We start from the raw sequence: 20,437 nt of genomic DNA, 5'->3' as shown, positions 1-20,437 counted from the left end.
GGCTACGGGTCCCGGCAGGGGCAGCGGGGGGCCCAGCGCGTGCTGCGCCGCGGGCGCCGCCGCTCCCAGGGTGCCCCGCGGCGCCGGTGCCGGTGCGCAGCATGGCGGCGCTGGCGCGGGGGGCGCGGGCGCCGCTGCTGCTCGTGCGGCCGCGGTGGTGCCGGGCGCTGGGCGGAGCCGCCGAGCCGCAACCGCAGCCCCCGCCGCCGCCGCCTCCTCCTCCTCCCCGCGGCGGGGCCCGGGCGCTGGCGGCGGCGCTGGGCGCCGGGACGGCGGCGCTCGTGCTGCTGTGGGCGCGTGACCGCGAGGCGCTGCCCGCGCTGCGCGCCGCCGTGCCCGCGCCGCCCGCCTCGCCCCGCGCCGCCTTCAACTTCATCGCCGACGTGGTGGAGAAGACGGCGCCCGCGCTCGTCTACGTGGAGATCGTGGGCAGGTACCGGCCGCGTCCCTGACGGGGCTGCAGGCGGCGGCGGCCCCGCGGCGCTGGGGGCTCGCCCGTCTGCGCTGGCTGCGCCGCGCACCTTCCCCCGGGGCCGCTTGCCGGCCCTTCGCGCATTGCTGCGACTGGGGGCTCCGCTCGGTCACCGGGGCTGCGCCACCCCCGTGACCTTCAGAGAGCAGCCGGGGCAGCCTCGTGGTGCCAGGGCGCCCCTGAGCTCCGTGTTGGCTCCCGTGTTCGGCTGCTCTGGGTGCTCCCTCGTGCAGGTAACGCTCTGTCCCCCAGCCCCTGCCTTTGGGCGCAGGAGCCTGAGGAACGAGGCATCGAGGCACCGAGCGCCTCAGCACTTCCCGCTTCTTGCATCGCCAGTCCCTGCCCCGCTCGGCAAAGTCCCACGTTTTCCTCTTGCCCTTCCAGCACCCGTCAGTGTGACTGAGCCCCGCTGGGCGCCTGGGCTCGTGGGCCGCCCTGCAGCGCCCCAAGGCAGCCTGTGAGCTCCCAGCTGCTCCCTACCTGCACGAGAAGGGGAACGAGAAGGCGTCTCCCCATCACGCTGTTGCTCACGCTTTTCCTCACTGCTCAGGCCCATCCATGTGCACAGCCCCAGCCCTGCAGGCCCCGTGTAACCAGTGCCCCTCTTGCAGGCACCCCTTCTCGGGCCGCGACGTGCCCATCTCCAATGGCTCGGGCTTCCTGGTGTCCCCGGACGGGCTCATCGTCACCAACGCGCACGTGGTGGCCAACCGGCGTCGCGTGCGGGTGAAGCTGGCCAGCGGGGAGCTCTACGACGCCGTGGTGCAGGACGTGGACCAGGTTGCCGACATCGCTACCATCAAGATCAAGGCTAAGGTGCTGTAGCGGCGGTGGGGACGCTGCCTTCGTGCCGGCCGGCTGCTCACGGCCGTCGTCCCCTCCCGCAGCACCCGCTGCCCACGCTGCCGCTGGGGCGCTCCTCCGACGTGCGGCAAGGGGAGTTCGTCGTGGCCATGGGCAGCCCCTTCGCGCTGCAGAACACCATCACCTCGGGCATCGTGAGCTCTGCCCAGCGCGGCAGCCGCGAGCTGGGCCTCGCCGCCTCGGACATGGACTACATCCAGACTGACGCCGCTATCGACGTAAGGAGGGCGCAGCGCCCGGCGCGGCGGCACCGCTTCCCTGCCCTGTTCGGGAGGGGATGGCTGGGGAGGGGCCCGGGAGGTCCGAGGGAGACAGGACAGGAGGAGGAGGGGACCTGGCTCTGCCTCTTGCCTTGTTCCCATGTCCTCTGGACTCTGCTTCCTTGCTGGGGTTCTGCCGCTTGGGACCGTGACTCTCACAGCCTGTTGCCTCTCTCTCCTCTGCAGTTTGGGAACTCCGGGGGCCCTCTGGTCAACTTGGTAAGTCCTGCTGCTTGTACCCGCGGGGCCGCGGCCGGGCAGAGCGGCGCCACGTGCCCTGCAGTCCCTGCCCCGGTGGCGGGCGCCCGGGGGCAGCGCTCGCGGGAGGGAGGGACCTCGGGGGGATCTGGGGGGCTCTGCGCGGCCGCAGCACCTGCCTCGTGCAGCCGGGGCCGGCGGGGCAGCGCCGCACAGCCCAGCGCCGGCTCGGGGCGGCCGGCGATGTCGGGCCGGGCCGCGGGAAGGGCTGCGTGCGCTGCGGGACCGGCCCGGCCCGGGACAGGCGGCGGTGCTGGTTGCTTCAGGGCCCTTTCCCTGCAGGATGGCGAGGTGATCGGGGTGAACACTATGAAGGTGACGTCGGGCATCTCTTTTGCCATCCCCTCAGACCGTCTGCGGAAGTTTCTGCAAAAGGAGGAACAGCGCAAAAGTGAGTTGGGTCCTTCCCTGCTCAGGCACTGGGGGAAGGAGGGGGGAAGGAAGCTGAAAGAGGGAAGCACCTTCTTGGACCTTTTTTATTTTCTGAGAGAGAAAGACAAGCACAGCAGGAGGAAGACTTGGGGGGTCAGAAGTGTCTCCTCTCTAGCATGAAACAGTGGACACCTCGCTACCGGTGGAAGCTGTGCTCTTGCTTCCTTGCCCACAGACACCTGATCTGCATCTGCTGCACACAAAGGCTTCTCAATTGGAGCCCTAAGTAATTTAAGCTCACATCCCCAGAGGGTATTTAGTACCTTTCTTGATGTAGAATATTCCTATCTGTGTGTTTCTCTTGTTGACCGTGAGGAGTGATAATTTGAGTTGAAAAATGACAACACAAACGAGGAAAGCAAAATAACCCAGCATTATACAGTAGTAATAATGCTCTAGCTGATACATCAAACTTAAATAAACTATTAGTGGGTATTTTAGTGAATCTCTCGGCACATATCTATTAGAGTGGGGGCTCGGATTGCCTGGCTTGGCCCAGTGCAGAACCATCTTTTCAGCCTTGTCTTTTGACGTGCTTTCCTTCAACAGGCTCTTGGTTTGGCAATGCAGAGGCAAAGCGCCGTTACATAGGGGTGATGATGTTGACTCTTACACCAAGGTAAGTTCTGAGACGTGGGGTCAGCGGGCTGGTCCCTCTGTGGCATGGTGGCTGTGGGATGGGATCTCTAAAACGCCTGGGTTTGTGTGTTTAGGCAAGGATTGTCCTCACACCTTAAACATGCACATTCTGCAGCGTTTTTGTGCCCGGTTTGTGTTCAGACTGTAGTCTAAATTAGAAGCTTACAAATTTCTATAGTCTGTCAGAATCTGTGAACTGATGAAAGCCCCTGGATCCACCACACAAAATGCTGCATCAGTGTGTCATGTTTGCTGGGAATGCTGGGAAGAGCTCAGTGGAACACTTGAAACGTGTCCCTGGGAGGGAATTGCTGCAGGAGCCACAGGTCCCTAGGTTGGGAGCTGGGCCTGTTCAGCCTGGAGAAGAAAAGGCTGAGAGGGGATCTAATCAGTGTCTATAAATACCTCAAGGGAGGGAGTGCAGAGGACGGTGCTGGTCTCTTTTCAGTGGTGGCCACTGATAGGACTAGAGGAAATGGCCGGAAACTGAAACACCAAAAATTCCATAGGAACTTAAGGAGAAATTTCTTAACAGTGAGGGTGACAGAGCACTGGAACAGGCTGCCCAGAGAGGTTGTGGAGTCTCCTTCTCTGGAGATCTTCAAAACCCGCTTGGATGCAGTCCTGTGCCACGTGCTTTAGGTGTCCCTGCGTATGCAGGGGGGTTGGACTAGATGATCTCTAGAGGTCCCTTCCAACCCTAAGCATTCTATGATTCTATGATTCTAGGTGAGGGGAATGTGTTTGGAGAGTGCCAGACCCGCACCCTGAGCTCTGAGCAATTCTGCTTTTCAAAGGCAGGTGTCTGCTCTGGTTAGGGGCTCTTACTGTTATCTTTGAAGAGATCTTTAGCTGTCCTCGGGCCTCAGCATGGCCGTGGTGCTGCTGGTAGCACCTGCTTGGCAGACACGTCCCTCAGGGCGATGCTGCTCCCCTGATGGGCTCCAGTGTATCGGCCCACGGGCCTGGGCCCCGCGCCGCCCTGGCTGGGAGCTCCGCGGGACGGCGGAGCCGGAGATGCCCCGTTCCCCTGGGGAGGGTGGCAGCGCTGCCAGTGTCACTGCTGTGCCCTGCAGATGGTGCTGGCACTCGGCAAAAGCTGATGGGCCCTGCGGGGAGCGAGAGCCCGACCTCCTCACCCTGCCCTGGGCAAGGGCGCAGGAAGCAGCTCGTCAGGGAAGGAGCGTGAAATGCTTGGGACGTGGCCTGGAAAGGGGATTCGGCCTCGGCGCAGCCAGCAAGCAGCTTGGCAGCTGGTGTTGAGAAGAATGAGTCACTGAAAAGCTGGAAACCAGCAGATAGAGAGCCTTGCCCTTGGTCTGTAAGCACTGTGATCACTGCTTCTTCTGTGCCCAGTCCCTGGGAAGCTGGTTTGTGAGGGATTGCTAGCCTTGGAGCTCAGCAATGGCTCCAGCTCCGCTTGCTCTTGCGAGAGGCCCTGAACGTGCCCCAGTACAGGAGCAAGAGGGAGGCCTGTCCTGGGCCCGAGTTTCTCGGTGCTGGTCCCTCTGCCTGGGTCGTGTCTCGCAGTCAGGAGCTTCCCAGGACACGGAGCTTCACCTGGTGCGGAGAGCTCCGCAGCCCAGAGGGAGCGGAGGTGCTTCCATGGCCCTGGGCCCCCCTCAGGCATGGGAAGAGACCCTGCTTGGCTAGCAGAGCCCTCTGCAGTTGTGGAGACTGCCACGAACCCGGGAGGCACCGTGTGCCTGTTGCTTGTGCAGAGCTCAAAACAGCAACTAGAAAAAAATGTGCAGAAGAAAAATCTGCTGCTACCTCAAATACAAAGAGACCGAGTAACAGCTCAGATCCTTGTTGAGCCTCTCGGACACTTATCTGGGGAGTTACAATATCCGAGGTAGGACGCTGGGGTGGGTGGACGCCTGGTCTGACTGGGCCGGTGCCGCCGTTCCCGGGGACCCTGTAGCCCTCGGCCCCAAAAGCAGCGCCCAGTGTTTGTGCAGCGCTGCCGGCGGGCGGATCGCTCGGGGTCGGGAACCGCGGCGGAGCCGTGAGCTGGGCGCAGGGAAGGTGCAGACCACATCAAAGCAGGAGGGAAGGCAGCGTGGAAGGTCTGTGGAAATGGGTGGTTCAAGTCCAGCGAGGGCGAGAGCCAAGTGAGGAGTCACCGCTGACCGTGTGGGTGCGGGATGGGGAGCAGGGGGCCGGGCAGAGCTGCTGCCGGCATTCCCGGGGTTGCAGAGGGCCGGAGCCGGTGTGCGGTGTTTGAGAGCGGAGTCTGTTTGCAAGGTCGCACAGCCCCTCCGCTCTCCTCGCTCCGGCAGGATCCAGCTGGAGCGCTGCGTCCGGATCTCGGCTCTCCCAAGTAGGGCGAGGAGCAATTGGAGAGAATCCAGAGGAGCAGCGAGAATAATCAGCGGTTTAGAAAAACATAACTTGAGGGAAAATTGGAGGGCCTGGGCTTGTTTAGTCTAGACGCTAGAGGAGCAGAGTAGGTAAACCTCTGCTCCGCACGTCTGGAAAAAGGAGAGGGCCATAAATCTTGTCCTGTATCCTACAGCAGCGTGGGTGAAACGAGGCTGCAGCAGGAGAGACGCAGACGGGTGCCGGAGGGCCCCGGCACGGTGCGGATGGCGGCTGCCCTGCTGCTCCCAGCCCTCCCGGCGCAGCCGGCACCCCTCTCTGCCGGCCCTGGCGGGGCGCTCGGCTGCCCTCCGCGTTGGCCGCCCGCTCCTCGCGCTCGGCAGCCCCGAGGAACGCGGGAGGGCTCCGCAGAGCGTTCCCGGCCGCCGGCGCTGGGGCGGGAGCTGCCCCGGCCTTCCCGCTCCTCAGGGAGATGCCGCTTTTCACCCTGCAGCATCCTGGCTGAGCTGAAGCTGCGTGACCCCAGCTTCCCCGACGTCTCCCATGGAGTGTTGATCCACAAGGTGATCATTGGCTCCCCAGCCCACCAGTAAGTGCTGCCCTGTTCCCCACAGAGTGGCGTGAGGGAGCGGGTGAGCGGGATGTGTTATCCTGCGCTCGGAGCGTTTTGCTCCAGAGGAGCAGGGCTTGCGCCCCAGAGCCTCCCCTGCAGGAGCGGCTGGTCCCTGTGCTGCGGGGGACAACAGCCCACGCTTCCCGCGGAGCCGGGCTCTCCATCCTCGGCAGACGAAGCCGTGCGCGCCACCTTCCCGCACAGCCCCATCGCTGTCACCTTCCCCGCAGGGCAGGCCTCAAGGCAGGTGACATCGTGCTGGAGATCAACGGGCAGGCGTCGCGGCGCGCGGAGGACGTGTACGAGGCGGTGCGGACGCAGCAGAGCCTGGCCCTGCTCGTGCGGCGGGGCTACGACACGCTGCTCATGAGCGTCGTCCCGGAGGTGACGGAGTAGGAGCCGGGCGCACGCCGGGACACGGGACACGGCGCCGCAGCCGCCTGCTGATCCGGAGGGACTGAGCGCCTCCGCGTGGAGCGGGCGGGCGAGGGGGGCAGGCCTGGCGCTCGGGCGGCCTCGCAGCCCTTCTCCTTGCGCAAATAAAGCACTTTTATAGTAGCCGCACGGTGCTGGGGTCGGGGGGCACCTTCCTTCAGTCCCCTCCACCACCCTTCAGCGGGGACGAACCCGCCGCCTGCTGTCACCTCCTCTGCTGCTGGGACATGGGCGTCCTGCCACCCCTTCACAGCGGGACAAGCCCTGCACGTCCTGATGCCCCGGGCTGGGCCCCGCGCTGCCCTACTCGGGGGCTGTCACTGCCGCCCTGCGGGGGCTGCTCTGCCACAGCGGCTCCGCTGCAGCTCTTCCCGGGGTCCGGGCAGAGCCGTCCTGCTCCAGTCACTGCTCCAGGGCCTGTGTCCCCACCCGCACCAGGATGCAGCGCTCTGCCTGCCGGGGATGGGGCTGTGGGGCTGGTGCCAGCTCGGACGCTGCGGAGCCGCCCGGGCTGTGCCGGGCCTGGGCCCGCGGTGCCCCCGCTGCCCTGGAGCGTGGGGCCGCCCTCGCAGGCCGCTTGGGACGGGGCAGCTCCGCACGCTCCGCTCCTCCTGGAAGAGCCTCCGCTCCTCTGGCCGGGCCCGAGGGAGGCGCCGCGCGGGGAGCCCCGGGCGGGAAGCGGCTGCTCCGGGGCCTGCACCCACCCCGCGCTGCCCCGGGGGGCTGCGTGTGCCCGGCCCGGGCAGGGACGGGGCCCCGGTGCCCGGGAGGTGGCGGCCGCAGCGCCCTGCATGGCCGCGGCCGGGACACACAGGGCTCCTTTCAGCGCGGGCCTGGCCGCCCCGCTGGAATTCGCTCCTCCGCGCGGGGGAAGCAGCGGGGCCGCAGGCAGCACAGCTCGCATAGCTGCAGGGGCGGCCGCGACCGCAGCGCGGGAGCAGCCAAGGAGCCCTGTGCGGGAGCAGGGAGCAAACCCTGTGCAGGAGCAGGGGCCGAGTCCTGACCGGGAGCAGCCGAGCCCCGTGTGGGAGGATCAACCGTCCCATGGGTCACGCTGCAGCCGGAGCCGCTCCCGCTGCTGCTCCTGGCCGAGCCCAGGGCCGCGTTCCCGTCCCTCCTCTGTGCTGCTCCGCTGGGTCTGGCTGCCCCTGCGCCCGTCCGCGGCTCGCGGCCCCCTCGGGCCATGGCGCGTCTGGCCGTGGCCCCTGGGGCCTCTCAGCTCCCCTGCTCCGGTGCCGCGGCGGCTCCTGCCCTCCTTGGTGCAGCTGAAGCTGCGCGGGGGTCCCCCGCCACCCAGTCCTTGCCCCCAGAGAGGAGCCAGCGGCCGGGGGGAAATGGAACGGACAACTTTATAGAGAAAATAAAATTACAACTAAGAGATGGGTGTGGGAGCCACTGCCCGGCGCGGGAGCCGGGACGGCCAGCGCAGGGGCAGCCACACGGTCCCCAGCGAGGGGACTCCCGCGGGGCCCGGGGGTGCCAGGGGGGACAGGGCCCCTCGGGCCGGCCCCATGCGGCTCCGCGCAGTGGTTGGGGGACGCACGGGGGGTGGCACCGCTCGCGTGGGGGCCACGCGGCCCCCACGGCCCCATGGCAGCCGCCCCGCGCAGCCGAGGCGCAGGCGCCGTGTCCCCGGGCCAGGCCCTACGAGATCTGGTTGTTGAGCTGCCCCGGGTACTGCTCGAAGCGCCGGCTGGCCTCCTCGCTGAGCGCGTCACCTGCACCGGCACCGGTGGGCGGATGGACCAGGTGCCACCAGGCAGCATCGCCCACGGCCGGCGCAGCCCCACGGCCACGTGGCCAGCACAGCTCCACAGCCACTCCAGCCCCACGGCCGGTGCAGCCTCACAGGGCCCATCCCCGCCACGGCCGCCCCATCCCTGCTGCGTCCTGCAGCCCCATCGCTCCCGCCTCTGCCACGGGGACGTCCCTGCTGCCCTCACCCGGCCCCCCGCGCGGTGCCCGGGCCGTTACCGATGTGGCAGCTGTGCACCCAGATGCGGTGCCCGTCGTACTTGCAGTTGCATTTCATGGCGTTGTTGGTGAAGTCACTCTCCGCCACCTCGAAGTTGGGGTTGATCACGACCTGGGGGTGCAGCCGTGTGCTGGGGGTGCAGCCCGGCCCCGTGTGGGGCGGCCCCGGCCCTGGGCCTGTGCCCGGCGCCGCAGTGCCCGTGGGGCAGCACCTGCAGGATGTAGTTGCCCGGCTTGACGTCGGTGATGTCGATCCACTGGCAGTCGATGTCGTGCCGGTAGAGGTCCCAGCAGCCCACGGTGATGCCCTGCTCCCCGAAGTTGGCGCACTCGTAGCGCTTGGCCACGTCTGCGGCGGGAGGGCGGCTCAGCGCGGCCACGCACCCCGCGGGGCGCCCGGCCCGCGCGGCGCCCACCTTCCTCGCACTCGGTGTCCTCGAGGCAGAAGCTGGCCTTGTGGCCCTCCGCCACCTTGGTGCCGTTGGGGGTCAGGATGTCGTAGTGGGTGAAGATGTCCATGCTGTGGTAGTGCCTGCGAGGCCGTGGGCGCGCTGAGCCGGCCGTCCCACGGGAGGCTCCTGTCCCCCAGCCCGTGGTGCCTGGGGACGGGCTCTGGCACGAGGACAGGCAGAAGGACGGCCCGGAGCCCACGCAGGCAGGATGGGGCAGCTCAGCCCCCCGGCTCAGCTGTCACTGCTGCACCACCCTCACCAGCATCACCCTCATCCTAACGGCATCATCCTCATCTTCATCAACATCCCCTTCATCCACATCATCCTCACCCCCACCGGCATCATTCCCACTCTCATCACACTTGCCACGTACCCCTCATCCTCCTCACTCCATATCCTTGTCACCAGCAGCACCCTTGCCCCGTGCCCGCCTTCCCCGGCCCCGCTGACGCACGCGCACGCACCGGTGGCACTCGTGCCAGACCCAGGAGTGGCGCCCGGCCTTGGGGCGGAAGTCGGCGCGGCCGTTGTTGTGAATCTGGGAGGAGAAGCGGAGCAGGCGCCGGTGCCCATAGGGCCAGTTGGCGTGGCGGGCCGAGCTGGAGAGGCAGTTCTCCTCGGCGGCGCAGTACAGCATGTGCAGCGGCCGGTCCTCGATGTAGGCCGTCTCCTGCACCAGCGGCGCATGCAGCAGCAGGTCGGAGGCGGCTGGGGACGCAGGGCTGCTCAGGGACGGGCCGCAAGGCCTGCACGGGGCGAGCGCCCCGCAGCAGCAGCGCTGCATGGCGGCTGCAGGAGGTGCCCGCAGCCGAGCGCCGCAGACGCCCCTGCCCGCGGGGCCCAGCACGTGCGAACGGCAGCGCCCGCAGCCCCCGCCCGCAGCCCGGCCCCGGGGCCGCTCACTCTCGGAGCAGATGACGCCGGCGGCGAAGCGGGTGCCCGTGTTCTTGCAGCTCAGGCTGGCGCTGTGGTGCTGGCAGTGGCCCAGCGACATCTCGTGGCCCTCGCACTTCACGCCGCTCAGCACCATCTCCGTCACGTTGCTGGCATCCCAGTACCAGGTCTCCTGGGGACGGGCGGGATGAGCCACCAGCGCCACCCTGCCCGTGTCCCCCGTCCCGCAGCCACGCGGCACCCACCGTCACGGCGTGCAGGGAGTAGCCCAGCCCCAGCTGGCGACAGGCCACCATGGCCTCCTTGGTGGTCCAGCCGTCACTGCACACCGTGCCCCACTTGTTGCCCCGCTTCACCTCCACGCGGCCCTCGGACGCCGTCCTGCCGCCAGCCAGGCGGATCTGCAGGAAGCCCGGGGGCGTCAGCACTGGTCCCAGCATCAGCCTCCACCCCGGCCTGGCATCATCCCCATTCCGGGGACGCGGCCCTGCGGCGCCGGCCCCCGCTGCAGGTCCTGATGAGCAGAGCCCAGCTGGGGACGGGCCCCCCATCACCTCCAGCCAGCCCCAGGCTCCCGTGGGGCCACCCGCCACTGTTCCCACCTGCCCCTGCACACGGTGCCAGCCCTGCTCAGCTGGAACCGGGGAACAGCAGCCGTGGCACTGGTGGCACCGCCCTGGCACGCTGGTCCCGCCGGCACCAGGGCCACAGCCCCACATGGTGCCCACCAGGTCCTCGTAGCCCATGTAGGGGACGTTGCAGCGCACAGCCGCATCCTCCGAGTGCTTGCAGTCCTCCTCCGTGATGTTCTTCAAGGGGCAGTGCCAGAGCGACGTCTCGGTGCCCTCGCACCGCACCTCGCTCATGTGGATGGGCCCCGTCCCTGCCAAGGAGGGCAAGTGCCGTGGGCATTGGCGCGGCCACGGCCCCCGCAGCGCCCCGCGGCGCCGCCCGCACCTTGGCCCATGCGCGCCCCGGTGAGCGCCTCCTTGGCGCTGCCGAAGCCCAGCTCGCGGCACACCACGCTGGCCGACTGCAGGTTCCAGCGGTCGTCGCACACCGTGCCCCACGCGCTGCCCTTGAGCACCTCGACGCGGCCCTCGCCCACCTTGGCGCCACCCTTCAGCCGGATCCGCGGCTGCTGCGCGGGGAGGCATGTGGTGACACGGCGCGGTGCAGCACGACGGGGCACCGCATGGCACCGCACCGCACGGCACAGAGAGCGCGGTGCCTCTGGGGATGCCCCACCTGCAGGGACACGGCACCTGGCCCCCAGCCCAGCGCTCACCTGGCCCTGCTGCTGCTGCCGCGGCTTCTTCTTGTGGGCACCGGCGGCGGCGAAGAGGGGCCCGGGCGCGCAGCTGACGACGGCGGGCATGCCAGCGGTGCAGGGCGCCGACGCGTTGCCGCGCACCAGCTCGAAGGCGCACAGCGAGAGGTGCACCTCCGTGCCCGTGCACGACACCGAGCGCAGGCGGTAGTCGAGCTGCTGCCGCTCCGCCACGAGCCTGCAAGGAGAGCGCGGGCGCTGAGGGGGCCGCAGCGCGGCCGCACGTGGGGCTGTGGCCACCCTGCCGCCCTCGCCGCGCTGCCCGTGCGCCTCCCGCGCCGCTCCGGATCCGGCTCCGGTTCCAGCGGCGCTGAGCAGGGCTCCTGCTGCATGGGCTCCACCAGAGCCATTTACCTCTTCTGGGACCCTACATGCGCCCTGGCCTTGTGCTTGGGGCGAGGCTTGGAGCCCGGCCTGGAAAACAGAGAAGAGCAGTCGAGCAGCCCATGGCTCTGCCACCGAGCCATGTTGTGAGGATGTTGGGATGCCGGGATGCCGGGATGCCGAGGCACCGGGGATGCCTGGCACGGGAAGCAGTGCCTGGCCTGGCTCCCACTGAAGCCCAGAGCAGGGCCTGTCAGTCCCTGGGCCGCGCGCGCTGCAGCGGCACCATGGGCTCCCGGCCATGCCAGGCTGCCGCGCGGCAGCAGAGATGCGGTTTCCAGCACGGCCCAGGAAACCCCCGCAGAGGCAGCAGTGGCTCTGGAGCCCTGTCCTGTGGCAGCGGATCAGACACGGCGGTTTGATCCACCCTTGCCAGGCGGTGGAGCTGGAGGCTGCAGCCGCAGTGCACGACGGCTTCGCCTTGCGCAGTGACAGGGACAGCGCTAGGGGAAGGGCCTGGACCCCTGAGCGACGGCCGGAGCCAGGGAAAGTCAAACAGGGAATGTCCCCGCCACCCACAGTCACGTCTGCCGGCGCTGCACAGTGACATTGGCTGCGGCAGGCGCCACTCGCGTAGAGCACTGGGTCAAAGGAGGTGCCAGCCCTGGGGACTCCCCTCAGGGTGCTGCGTCCACGTCTCAGCCCCCAACACCAGCGACAGGAGCCAAGGGCAGTGAGCGGTGCTGGAGCTCGGAGCCAGGCTCGCTCCGCGCTGCAGGACACAGTGCTGGGCGCAGGGCAGCAGCGCAGCTGGAGCAGGGGGCCCGAGCAAGCCCAAGGAGAGCACCCATGGGATGGGCTCGGTGCTGGAGCGGGGCCGCACCGCCTCCGTCCATGGAGATTTCCCAGACCCGGGGGATGGCGCCCCGCGGCGGCCCTGCCTCCCGAGTACACCCGGCCCAGCAGGAAGAGGACGGGAGACTGTGCAGGGCCACAGCCCGGAACAAACCGCGGCCCCGTGGAGCAGCACGGACAGAACGCGTGGCCAAGGGAGCCCAGCCCATGGGATGCAGCGCTCGGCCCCATTGCGGAGAGCCAGGGGCAGCGCGTGGCCTCGCGGGAGCCCCGCGCAGGGGAGCAGCGCGGCCACAGCAGCGACAGCGAGAGGCAGCGAGCGGGACCCACGAGCCCCCACGATCAAGTGCAGGTGCTGGGAGGATGCTGCACCCCAGCACAGCCTGCCACACCGTGCCCATCGCCCCGACACCGGGCTCCGCCAGCCCGGCCCCGTGGCGAGCGGAGCAGCACGCGGTCACACCAGCTTCCCCACGGCCGCCTTCCCGGAGACCGGGGCCCGCGGCTCTGCTCCGGCTGGATCCGTGCACCTGGATCCGGCGCCGTGGCAGAGCCCGGGGGGCCGGACCGCCCGGTGCTGCAGAGGGCTCAGCAGACGGGGCGCCCGGCCCCTTACCTGCCGCCCGCCCCCCGGCGCCGGCCCTTCGTCCTGGCTGCGCGCGTGAGCCGCCTGCGGAGCAACACCGTGCTGGGCGCTGGGGCATGCACAGCGCCGCGCACGAGCAGCACCGGGCACGAGCAGCACCGGGCACGAGCAGCACCGGGCACGAGCAGCACCGGGCACATACAGCGCTGGGCACGAGCAGCGCCGGGCACAAGCAGCGCCGGGCAGATACAGTGCCAGGCATTTGCAGCACCAGACGCATGCAGCGCTGGGCACGTGCAGCACTGGACGCGCTGGACACAAGGCTGCAGCAGTGCCCCTTCCCACGGATGTGGCTCGCGCACGGCTCTGCAGGAGCAGCCCCTGCCCGTCTCGCTATGTTTGATGCTGTGGCTGCTCCCGCACTCCCTCAGTGCACAGCGGGAGCGCTCACGGCCACGGGAGCCACCTGCCCCTTGCGCAGCCCCCGCGCGGGGCTGCCGGGCACCCGGCGTGGAGCGGATCTGCAGCTCCGATGGAGATGCTGGAGGGCGCAGTGACACTGCTCCCATCCCGCCCCATTCCCCTCGCCCGCCCTCCCACCCGCGCCAGCCCCACTCACTTGTAGAAGTTCCTGTTCACCTTCTTCTCAGCGGGGAAGCCCATCATGCCGCAGATGACGCGGCTGTTCCTGCTGTCCCAGCCCTCGTCGCAGATCTGCGCCCAGCCGCCCTTGTAGCGCACCTCCACGACGCCCTCCGTCACGGGCAGCCGCCGCCGGGCCCCGGCGCCCACGGGCCGCAGCCGCACCTCCTCCACGTGGCTCTGCTCCGCCTGCGGGGCACCGGCAGGGACAGTGAGATGTCATCGCAGGGCGGTGCTGCCGCCCTGTCACCCAGGAATGGTGGCCGGGGTCCCCCGCACAGGGCAGCTGGCTCTGCGCCAGCAGCGTCCTCACCTCAATGACGTTGGAGTCCGTGAAGCCGGGGATGCGCTCGTCCTTGCAGACGACACCCGCATCCTCCTCGTGGCTGCAGTCGCTGTTGCCCCAGCCCCGGTGTTTGCAGTCCCCGATGCTCTTCTCGCTCCCGCCGCAGTTGACGTTGTCCAGCCAGATCCGCCCTGCACCGGGGACAGCGGGGACAGGTGAGGGGGGACCGAGCATCCATGGTGGCAGGGCCGCGTGGCCGCAGCGGTGCATGCGAGCAGCATGGGGCAGCCCTCCGTGGCATGAGGCCGATACGGAGGAAGGCAAAGGGGAGAGCTCCAGGGGGCAGGTGCTCATCCTGCCAGCCCCCACACCAGCCCCACGGGCCCCACTCCCAGCTCTTACCGACGCCTTTGCCGTACTTGGCGCTGTGGGCCCAGCCGGTGGCGGCCACGAAGCCGAGGTGCCGGCACAGCACGTGCGCGTTGGCCAGCGTGAAGTCGTCGTCGCAGATGGTGCCCCACTCCTCGTTGTAGAAGACCTCGACGCGGCCCTCGTTGTGCTTGCGTGGGTAGCCGGCCAGGCGGAACCGCAGCGCGGGGCCGGGGCTGCGCGTGGGCCCGGGCGGGGGGCTCTGGCCGCTGCCCACCCAGAGCCAGGCGCCCGCCAGCAGCGCCAGGAGCGGGGGCCGTGCCCAGGCGCCGCAGCTCCCCATGGCAGCCGGACCTGCGGGCAGCGGCGTCAGGGCGGCCAGCGCACAGCCCCATGGCGCCCGTCACCGCCCTGCCCGGCCATGGGGACGAGCAGCGCGGTCACCAGCCCGCCCAGCTCCCTGCCCCACACACAGCTCTGCAGCCACCCTGGATCCTCTCTCCTGGACTGATGCAGGTAACACGCTCCGTTCGCATGCAATCCGCTCAGCACCAGTGCACCCGCGTGTCCCCCAGGTCAGTGCCCCCACAATCGGCCCCCGTGGGCTCTGCTCCGTGTCCGGAACCTGCTGCCAGCAGGGCTTCTGCAGAGCCACCTGGCACCTGCAATGACCCATGTCCTGCCATGAAGGTCCGTGTGAACCGCACTGCATCTCCAGACGGGAAGAGCTCTGCACCCCAACCCGCTGCTTGCAGAGCTGCTACAAAGCACCTGTAACAGCTGCAACCCGCATCCCGCTGCAGCCCGCACGCTCCGCGCTGCGTCTCCCGAGCCCAACAGCTCCGTGTCCCAGACATGCTGCCAGCCCCGAGAGCAGTTCAGCGTCGGCTGCAGCGCCAGCCCGGGGCTGCGCGGGGGCCGCCGCGGTGTCGCAGTGCAGGGCAGGGCCCCGGGGGCAGCGCGCGGCGGCAGGCGGGGGCACCGCTTCGCAGAGCCCCTTAATCGGCTCGTTAGCGCAGGAAGGGAGCAGGGCGAGCGCCAGGGCGGCCTCACCACAGGTGTCCGGGCTGGACAGGGTGAGGAGCTCCGGCCACAGCCCCAGCACCGGCTAACGCACTCCCTGTCCTGCCGCCAGGCACTCGGGATCGCTCCGTGCGCTGGCGCTGGCGCCGGCCGGGCAGGCTGGCCCCGGTGCCGTGCTGGGGGCCGGGAAGGGCTCGGGAAGGGCGAACGTAGCGCGGCGCTTGTGCCAATGGCCGCGGCAGGCGAGCGCTGGCCCTGCTGCCACGGCTCTGCGGCAGCCCCAGGCTCTGCCGCCACCACAGAGACACCGCGAGCCTGGTTAATTGGGGTAGCTGCGCCGACATAACAGGCTGGGACGGGAGGGCACTCGGTCCATCCTGCGTGACCTTCTAATGAATAATTAGCACACAACAAAACAGCGCGCCTCCTGCTAAGTGGATTAAAGTTGGGCACCTGCTGGAACAAAAATGCGGCTGCCGCTGGGAAGTCAGCGCTGCGGAGCGCTCCAGCGCGGGGCACATGCTGCGCAGCAAGGCCCCGGCTCGCGGGAAAGTTCTCCCCGGGAAAGTCAGTGAAGGCACAGAAATGGGGAGAGCATGGAATTGTGTTGGGAGAGACCTGGGTGTCCTGGTAAAACATCATCACACGGCCACACGTGTAACAAAAACATAAGCCCTGCAGCTTGGAGGGAAGGTGCAGGAGCAGGGAGCAGAACCCAGAGCTGTGGAAGCGCTTGGGTTTGCGCAGCAGTGAGCCAGCAGCGCGTCCCGTGGGACCTGGCGCGCTCAGGAAAGGATGAGGACACTCGGGCCGTGGGAGCGCGAGTGAGGGCACCAGTGGGACCATCCCGGGTCCCCAGGCTGCGGGGAACGGCTCTGCCGAGCAACTCCGCCGGGAGCCATCGACGCTCCGACGCTGCCTCTGGACGAGACGTCTCTGCCAGCCCCGGCGGCAGCGCTGCGGGGAGCAGCGGCCGCGCGGCTCCCACGGGCATCCTCGCCCCGCGACCCGGCGGGTGGATCCCACGACCCGGCGGGTGGATCCCACACAGGACCCGGGGGTGCAGCCGGCCCCTCGCCTCCGCAGAGAGCGCCCACGGGCCGCGCGCTCCGGCCCGGCCGCCCAGAACAGGGCTCTCATTGTCCCCATCATTTTTTCCAGTTCCTATGTGCAAGGCGTGACACGGGCCAGCGACGCTGCTCTGCCGCGAGCTTTGGCACGAGTGCTGCACGCTGATCCTGGCACACAGACCCGCTCCCTGGCCACTGCCCCCTGTCCTCACCCACTGCGCCCCTCGTCAGCCCTTGTCCCAGGTCCGTGCTCAGCCCCTGTCCTCCACCAGGTCTCCAGCCAGGAGCAGCCGCGGTGCTGCGGGATGGAGCAGGATTCCCCCCTGCTCCCGCCTCCAGCCGAGGCGGGTGCTGTGCTCTGCCAGCCTCCTCGGGATGGGCAGCTCTGGATGAGGGGATGAGTGCCCTGAGCCAGCGCTATTGCGGGAGCCGCGAGAGCAGCCGAATCCTTGCGACGGCTCAGGAAACCTCAGGAATGTCCCGGCAGCTGGAGCGCTGGGCTGCAAGCGGGGCCCCAGGCACTGCTGCGAGCTGAATGCTGGGCACTGCTGCAAGCTGAGCCCTGGGCACTGCTGTGAGCTGAGCCCCGGCACCATGTGCTGCCTGCAGAGCCGATGGGGGTGACCCAGCCAGGGTGTCCCGACACCTCATGGGGCTGAAGTGGCCCCTGCACCATGACTGCATCAGCCCTGTCCTGCCATGCTCTGCTGGACCTGCTCCTGCACCGCTGGCTCTTCCGTCCCTGGCTGCCTGCAGGGCTCCTGCTCCTCCTGCACCACAGTCCCCACGGTCCCCCTACACTTGCTATGGGCACCAGCCACAGGGCAAGCAGGGAGATGGGGCTGGAGAGCTGCTGCCACGGCCGCCTTGCCCTGGGCCCAGGGCTGGGACCTCCCCAGGGCTGTTCCAACCTGATGCACCCGCCAGGACATCCGGCCCCGCCAGGGAAACTCCGGAGAACAGGCGGAGCCAGGGAAGGGACAGCTCTGCAGATGAGCCAGATCTCTGGCGAGCCGCCGGGTCTGGATTGAGCGCGTTGCTGCTGCCAGGCACGGGTCGTCCCTGCGGCTGGGACCATGTCCTAGAAAGCAGCACCTGAGAAGGCCAGGCCACGGCGCTGCTGCAGGAACTGCTGAGCGCTGCTGTGCAGGATGCCTGGGGACACGCATGGGGACACAGAGCAAAGTGGACACCAACAGACCGGGAGGGCTCTGAGGAAAGCAGCACAAATGACCGAAGAGCTGGAAAGCTGCCAGTGCACAGAGGAAGCGGCTCCCTCTGTTTATCCTCTGGGGAAGGCTGAGAGGCCACACAGTCACAGCCGGCCGGGTCCACGCGGGCAGCATCTTGGAAAGCCAGGCCACGTCACAGCCACGGGCAGGAGGTCCGGTGGTCCTGGGGCTCCCCTCTCTGTGGCTCCCCTCCCTCCTGGCTCCCTCTCCGGCTCCCTCCCTGGCTCCCCAGCATGCACAGACTGCAGCCCGCGCCAGCCCTTTCGCAATCCGGCTGCCGGGATGGGCCCCATCCCTCTCCCGTTTCCCAGCATGCGCAACAGGAGCAGAGGGGCCAAAGCCCTGTGCCTCACTGGAGGCCGGCCGGCTCCCTCCCGGGAAGCACAGGGAGGCCCAGGGCTCCTTGGGCCCCGGAAGGGCAGTCCCAGGGAGCCCGCGGCAGCAGCAAGGAGAGACTCCCAAAGCGGTGCAGATGCTGCAGCCCAGCGGCGAGGGGCCGCGGCCTGGGGCACCCGGTGTGGAGGGGCTGCTGCTGAGTCCGCCTGGGCTCTGCCCACGGCTCCGCGGAGCAGCCAGGGACACGCTGGCCAGGCAGGGAGGGTGCCCCCCCTCCTCCCTTCATCCCTTCACCCTCCCTCTCTCCCCAGAGCCACAGCAAATTCCATCTCCAGTGGAAACCCTGAGTCTCCACCGTCCTCTGCAAACCACAGCTTGGCAAACAACCTCCCGGAGCCAAGCTCTGCCCCGCACGCCCAGGGCTGCCACGGGGCCACGCAGGCCCCCGCGATCCCCCCAGGCATCCCTGCCCAGGCATCGCCCGGGGCCGCGCTCCGCCGGCGCTCCGGGAACCCCCGCGCACGCAGGGCCACGCGGCACAGCTAACATTACACAAGCACTCTGTCCGCAGCGTGCCCGCAGCGCGCACAAAGACAGCTTTCTGCAGCACGCGGGTACCGCACAGCGCAGCCTGCCCTGCCGGCGCCCCGCAGGCAGGGTCCGGCCGTGCTGAGCACCCGCAGATCTGCACAGTGAGGTGGCTCAGCCCTCACAGTCGCATAACGTTCACCCCGTGAAGCCCCACGTAGCCCCCATTCGCACCACGGCTGCAGGAACCACTAAACTGTTTGGCTTTGGACACCACCTTCATCTGCATAACACACTGCACTGTGCAGACAGCTTGAGTCGTGACCGCAGCCCATTTCACACCCAGCACACGCTCTCCCTCGCGAGCTGTGAACTGCCTTCGTCGCAGAGCTCCGTCGCTGCCACCATGCTCAGGACCACACAGCCTGCTCCTCACACCCGGGCGCTCCCCCCAGCGCAACAGTGTACCCCAAAATGACACGCTATGAGCTGTGGAGATGTATGGCCCCTGCCACACCAACGCCTTGTGCCTGCTCCGCGTGCAGCCCCCACGTGCAGCCCCATGCTCGGGGATGCTGCAGAACCTCCGCTGCCATCACGCTCGCAGCCACTTCCACCCCGTCTCGGCATGGGATGCGCCAGCCCTGTGCCCCGGGCCCTGACACGGAGGGGAAGGGCTCAGTGCCCAGCACGGCCCGGCCCGGCCCGGCCCGGCCCGCCGCCCCGGGCGCCCCGGCCGGTCCCGCTCCGCGCTCCCCGCCGCCCCGGGCCGTTCCCGCCCGCCGCGGTACCTCTGGTCCGAGGTGCGCGCGGCGCTCCTGGTGCTGCGGCGGTTCCGGCGGCGCCGAGCGAGCGCGTCCAGGCGAGTGCCGGTGGGGCCGGGCCGGGCCGCCCCGCTCCGCCCCGGCCCGCCCCGCGCCGAGCCCGGAGCCCGGGGCCGCCCCGCCGCCCGGCCCGGCCCCGCTGCCCCGGGGCGGCCCCGTTCCCCGGCCGCGGGCGGGCGCGGGGCCGCTCGGGCCCCCACAGCAGCCCGGACCCCCCGGGCAGCCCCAGGGAGCGCGAAGGGCCCGGCTGCCCCGGGCACGGGGAAAGGGCAGGGGCTGCTCCGGGCCCCCAGCCCGGCCCCCACCTCCTCCCTCACCACGGGCAGAGGGGCAGCTCCCATGGGTGCAGTGAAAACTTGGGGGCCGTTTTGCTCCTTCCGCCCCTCCCTCCATGGTGCTCTCCCTGAGGCGGCAGCGGGATGACTGGATAGACATGAGCTCCTTGGCTGCCCTGGCTGGTTCCAGCTGCGCTGCCTGGCAGGGCCACGTGCCCCCGGCAGCAGCCACCCCCTGGCACCACAGGGAGCCGGGGACACAGCCCTGTCCTGGTGCGGACACGCTGCTGCTGTGCTCTGTTCCTCGAGCACAGAGGGGAGGGAGCCAAGCGCTGGCGAGTGGTGGGAGAGGCGGATGTGTGTGGGGAGCTGCTTTGCCTGAGGTCACGCAGGAGCCAGGTACAAGGACTGTCTGTGTGAGGCGGAGGGCAGGGCTGCTGGAGGGAAGGCACGGGCGTTGGAAGGAAACGCCGCTATCCCAGCCCTGCCCGGAGACATGGACCGGGGCCAGAATCCAGAAAGGCTTCACTTGCCAAGGGCAGCAGTTCCTGGCCCTTGGGCAGCAGTGAGCCGGGAGGTTCTCGCAGCGCCGCGGGCCACGGACAAGCTGGGAGGCCACTGCAGGCCGTGCACCAGGGCCTGGGGGTGTTCCCTAGCACACAGGACCACACGGAGCAAAGACCTGCGTGCAGCATGACCACAAGAAATGCTTACTTATTACTCCTGCCTAGACTGCAATCTCTCAGCCTGGCGGCTATAGCCAGGCACCTCCCGTCGTGCCTCGTGCACGACAGGGTCCCAGTGTGGTTGCTGCCTGACAAGCTCAGACCCTTCAAGCCCCATCAGTTATGAAGGAATTGCAGCACAGGTGGCCCCTTTCCCATGGTAGGTCCAGGCAGGGCCCACACCATGCAACGTGGCCTCAGTCTTTCACAGCCCCTGCTGCTACTCCTCTCCAGCTGCAGCTTAAACCAACCGTGGGTCAAGTTTTCTTGGTGCGGTCTTTTCTCCCCACCCGGCTCTGCAGTTGGGTCGAGTCTCTGCTTTTACATTTTATGAACCTATTCCCACGTGGCACTGCCAAAGCTGGGGGCTTCTGCAGTGTCCTTCCTTATCCCCTATCCCAGAGCCCCACAGCCTGG

The 20,437-nt window shown here is 68.6% G+C and overlaps 2 protein-coding genes across 3 annotated transcripts; one reads left to right on the top strand and one right to left on the bottom strand.

Annotated features, from left to right (window-relative positions):
• Positions 1–101: 101 nt before the first annotated feature.
• HTRA2 (HtrA serine peptidase 2) lies at positions 102–6,269 on the top strand. The gene is given in 8 exon segments (XM_088526579.1): positions 102–433; positions 1,084–1,289; positions 1,292–1,554; positions 1,783–1,815; positions 2,137–2,245; positions 2,836–2,905; positions 5,741–5,836; positions 6,091–6,269. Coding segments are annotated over 8 exon segments (1,275 nt in total). The 3' UTR covers positions 6,257–6,269.
• Positions 6,270–7,894: 1,625 nt separating this feature from the next.
• Positions 7,895–19,077, bottom strand: LOXL3 (lysyl oxidase like 3). 2 transcript variants are annotated; one of them, XM_088526556.1, is made up of 14 exons: positions 18,988–19,077; positions 14,041–14,361; positions 13,666–13,829; positions 13,330–13,541; positions 10,904–11,123; positions 10,573–10,756; positions 10,344–10,498; positions 9,861–10,016; positions 9,625–9,787; positions 9,186–9,429; positions 8,686–8,801; positions 8,482–8,618; positions 8,270–8,381; positions 7,895–8,013 (listed from the first exon to the last, which is right to left on the bottom strand). In XM_088526556.1, the coding sequence occupies exons 2-14, from the start codon at positions 14,348–14,350 to the stop codon at positions 7,940–7,942; spliced, it is 2,247 nt and encodes a 748-aa protein (XP_088382682.1). In that variant the 5' UTR covers positions 14,351–14,361; positions 18,988–19,077; the 3' UTR covers positions 7,895–7,939. The 2 variants fall into 2 exon arrangements, with proteins under 2 accessions (XP_088382682.1, XP_088382683.1); XM_088526557.1 differs by having other exon boundaries at positions 10,573–10,753.
• Between the last annotated feature and the right edge of the window lie 1,360 nt (positions 19,078–20,437).

The sequence above is a fragment of the Tinamus guttatus genome, unplaced genomic scaffold (genome assembly GCF_059628265.1).
Source record: "Tinamus guttatus ecotype Peru unplaced genomic scaffold, ASM5962826v1 Tinamus_guttatus_pri_ptg000247l, whole genome shotgun sequence".
In the NCBI taxonomy this organism is placed as follows: domain Eukaryota; kingdom Metazoa; phylum Chordata; class Aves; order Tinamiformes; family Tinamidae; genus Tinamus; species Tinamus guttatus.
Note: the sequence above shows the minus strand (reverse complement) of the source record. Positions and strands in the feature narration are given on the sequence as shown.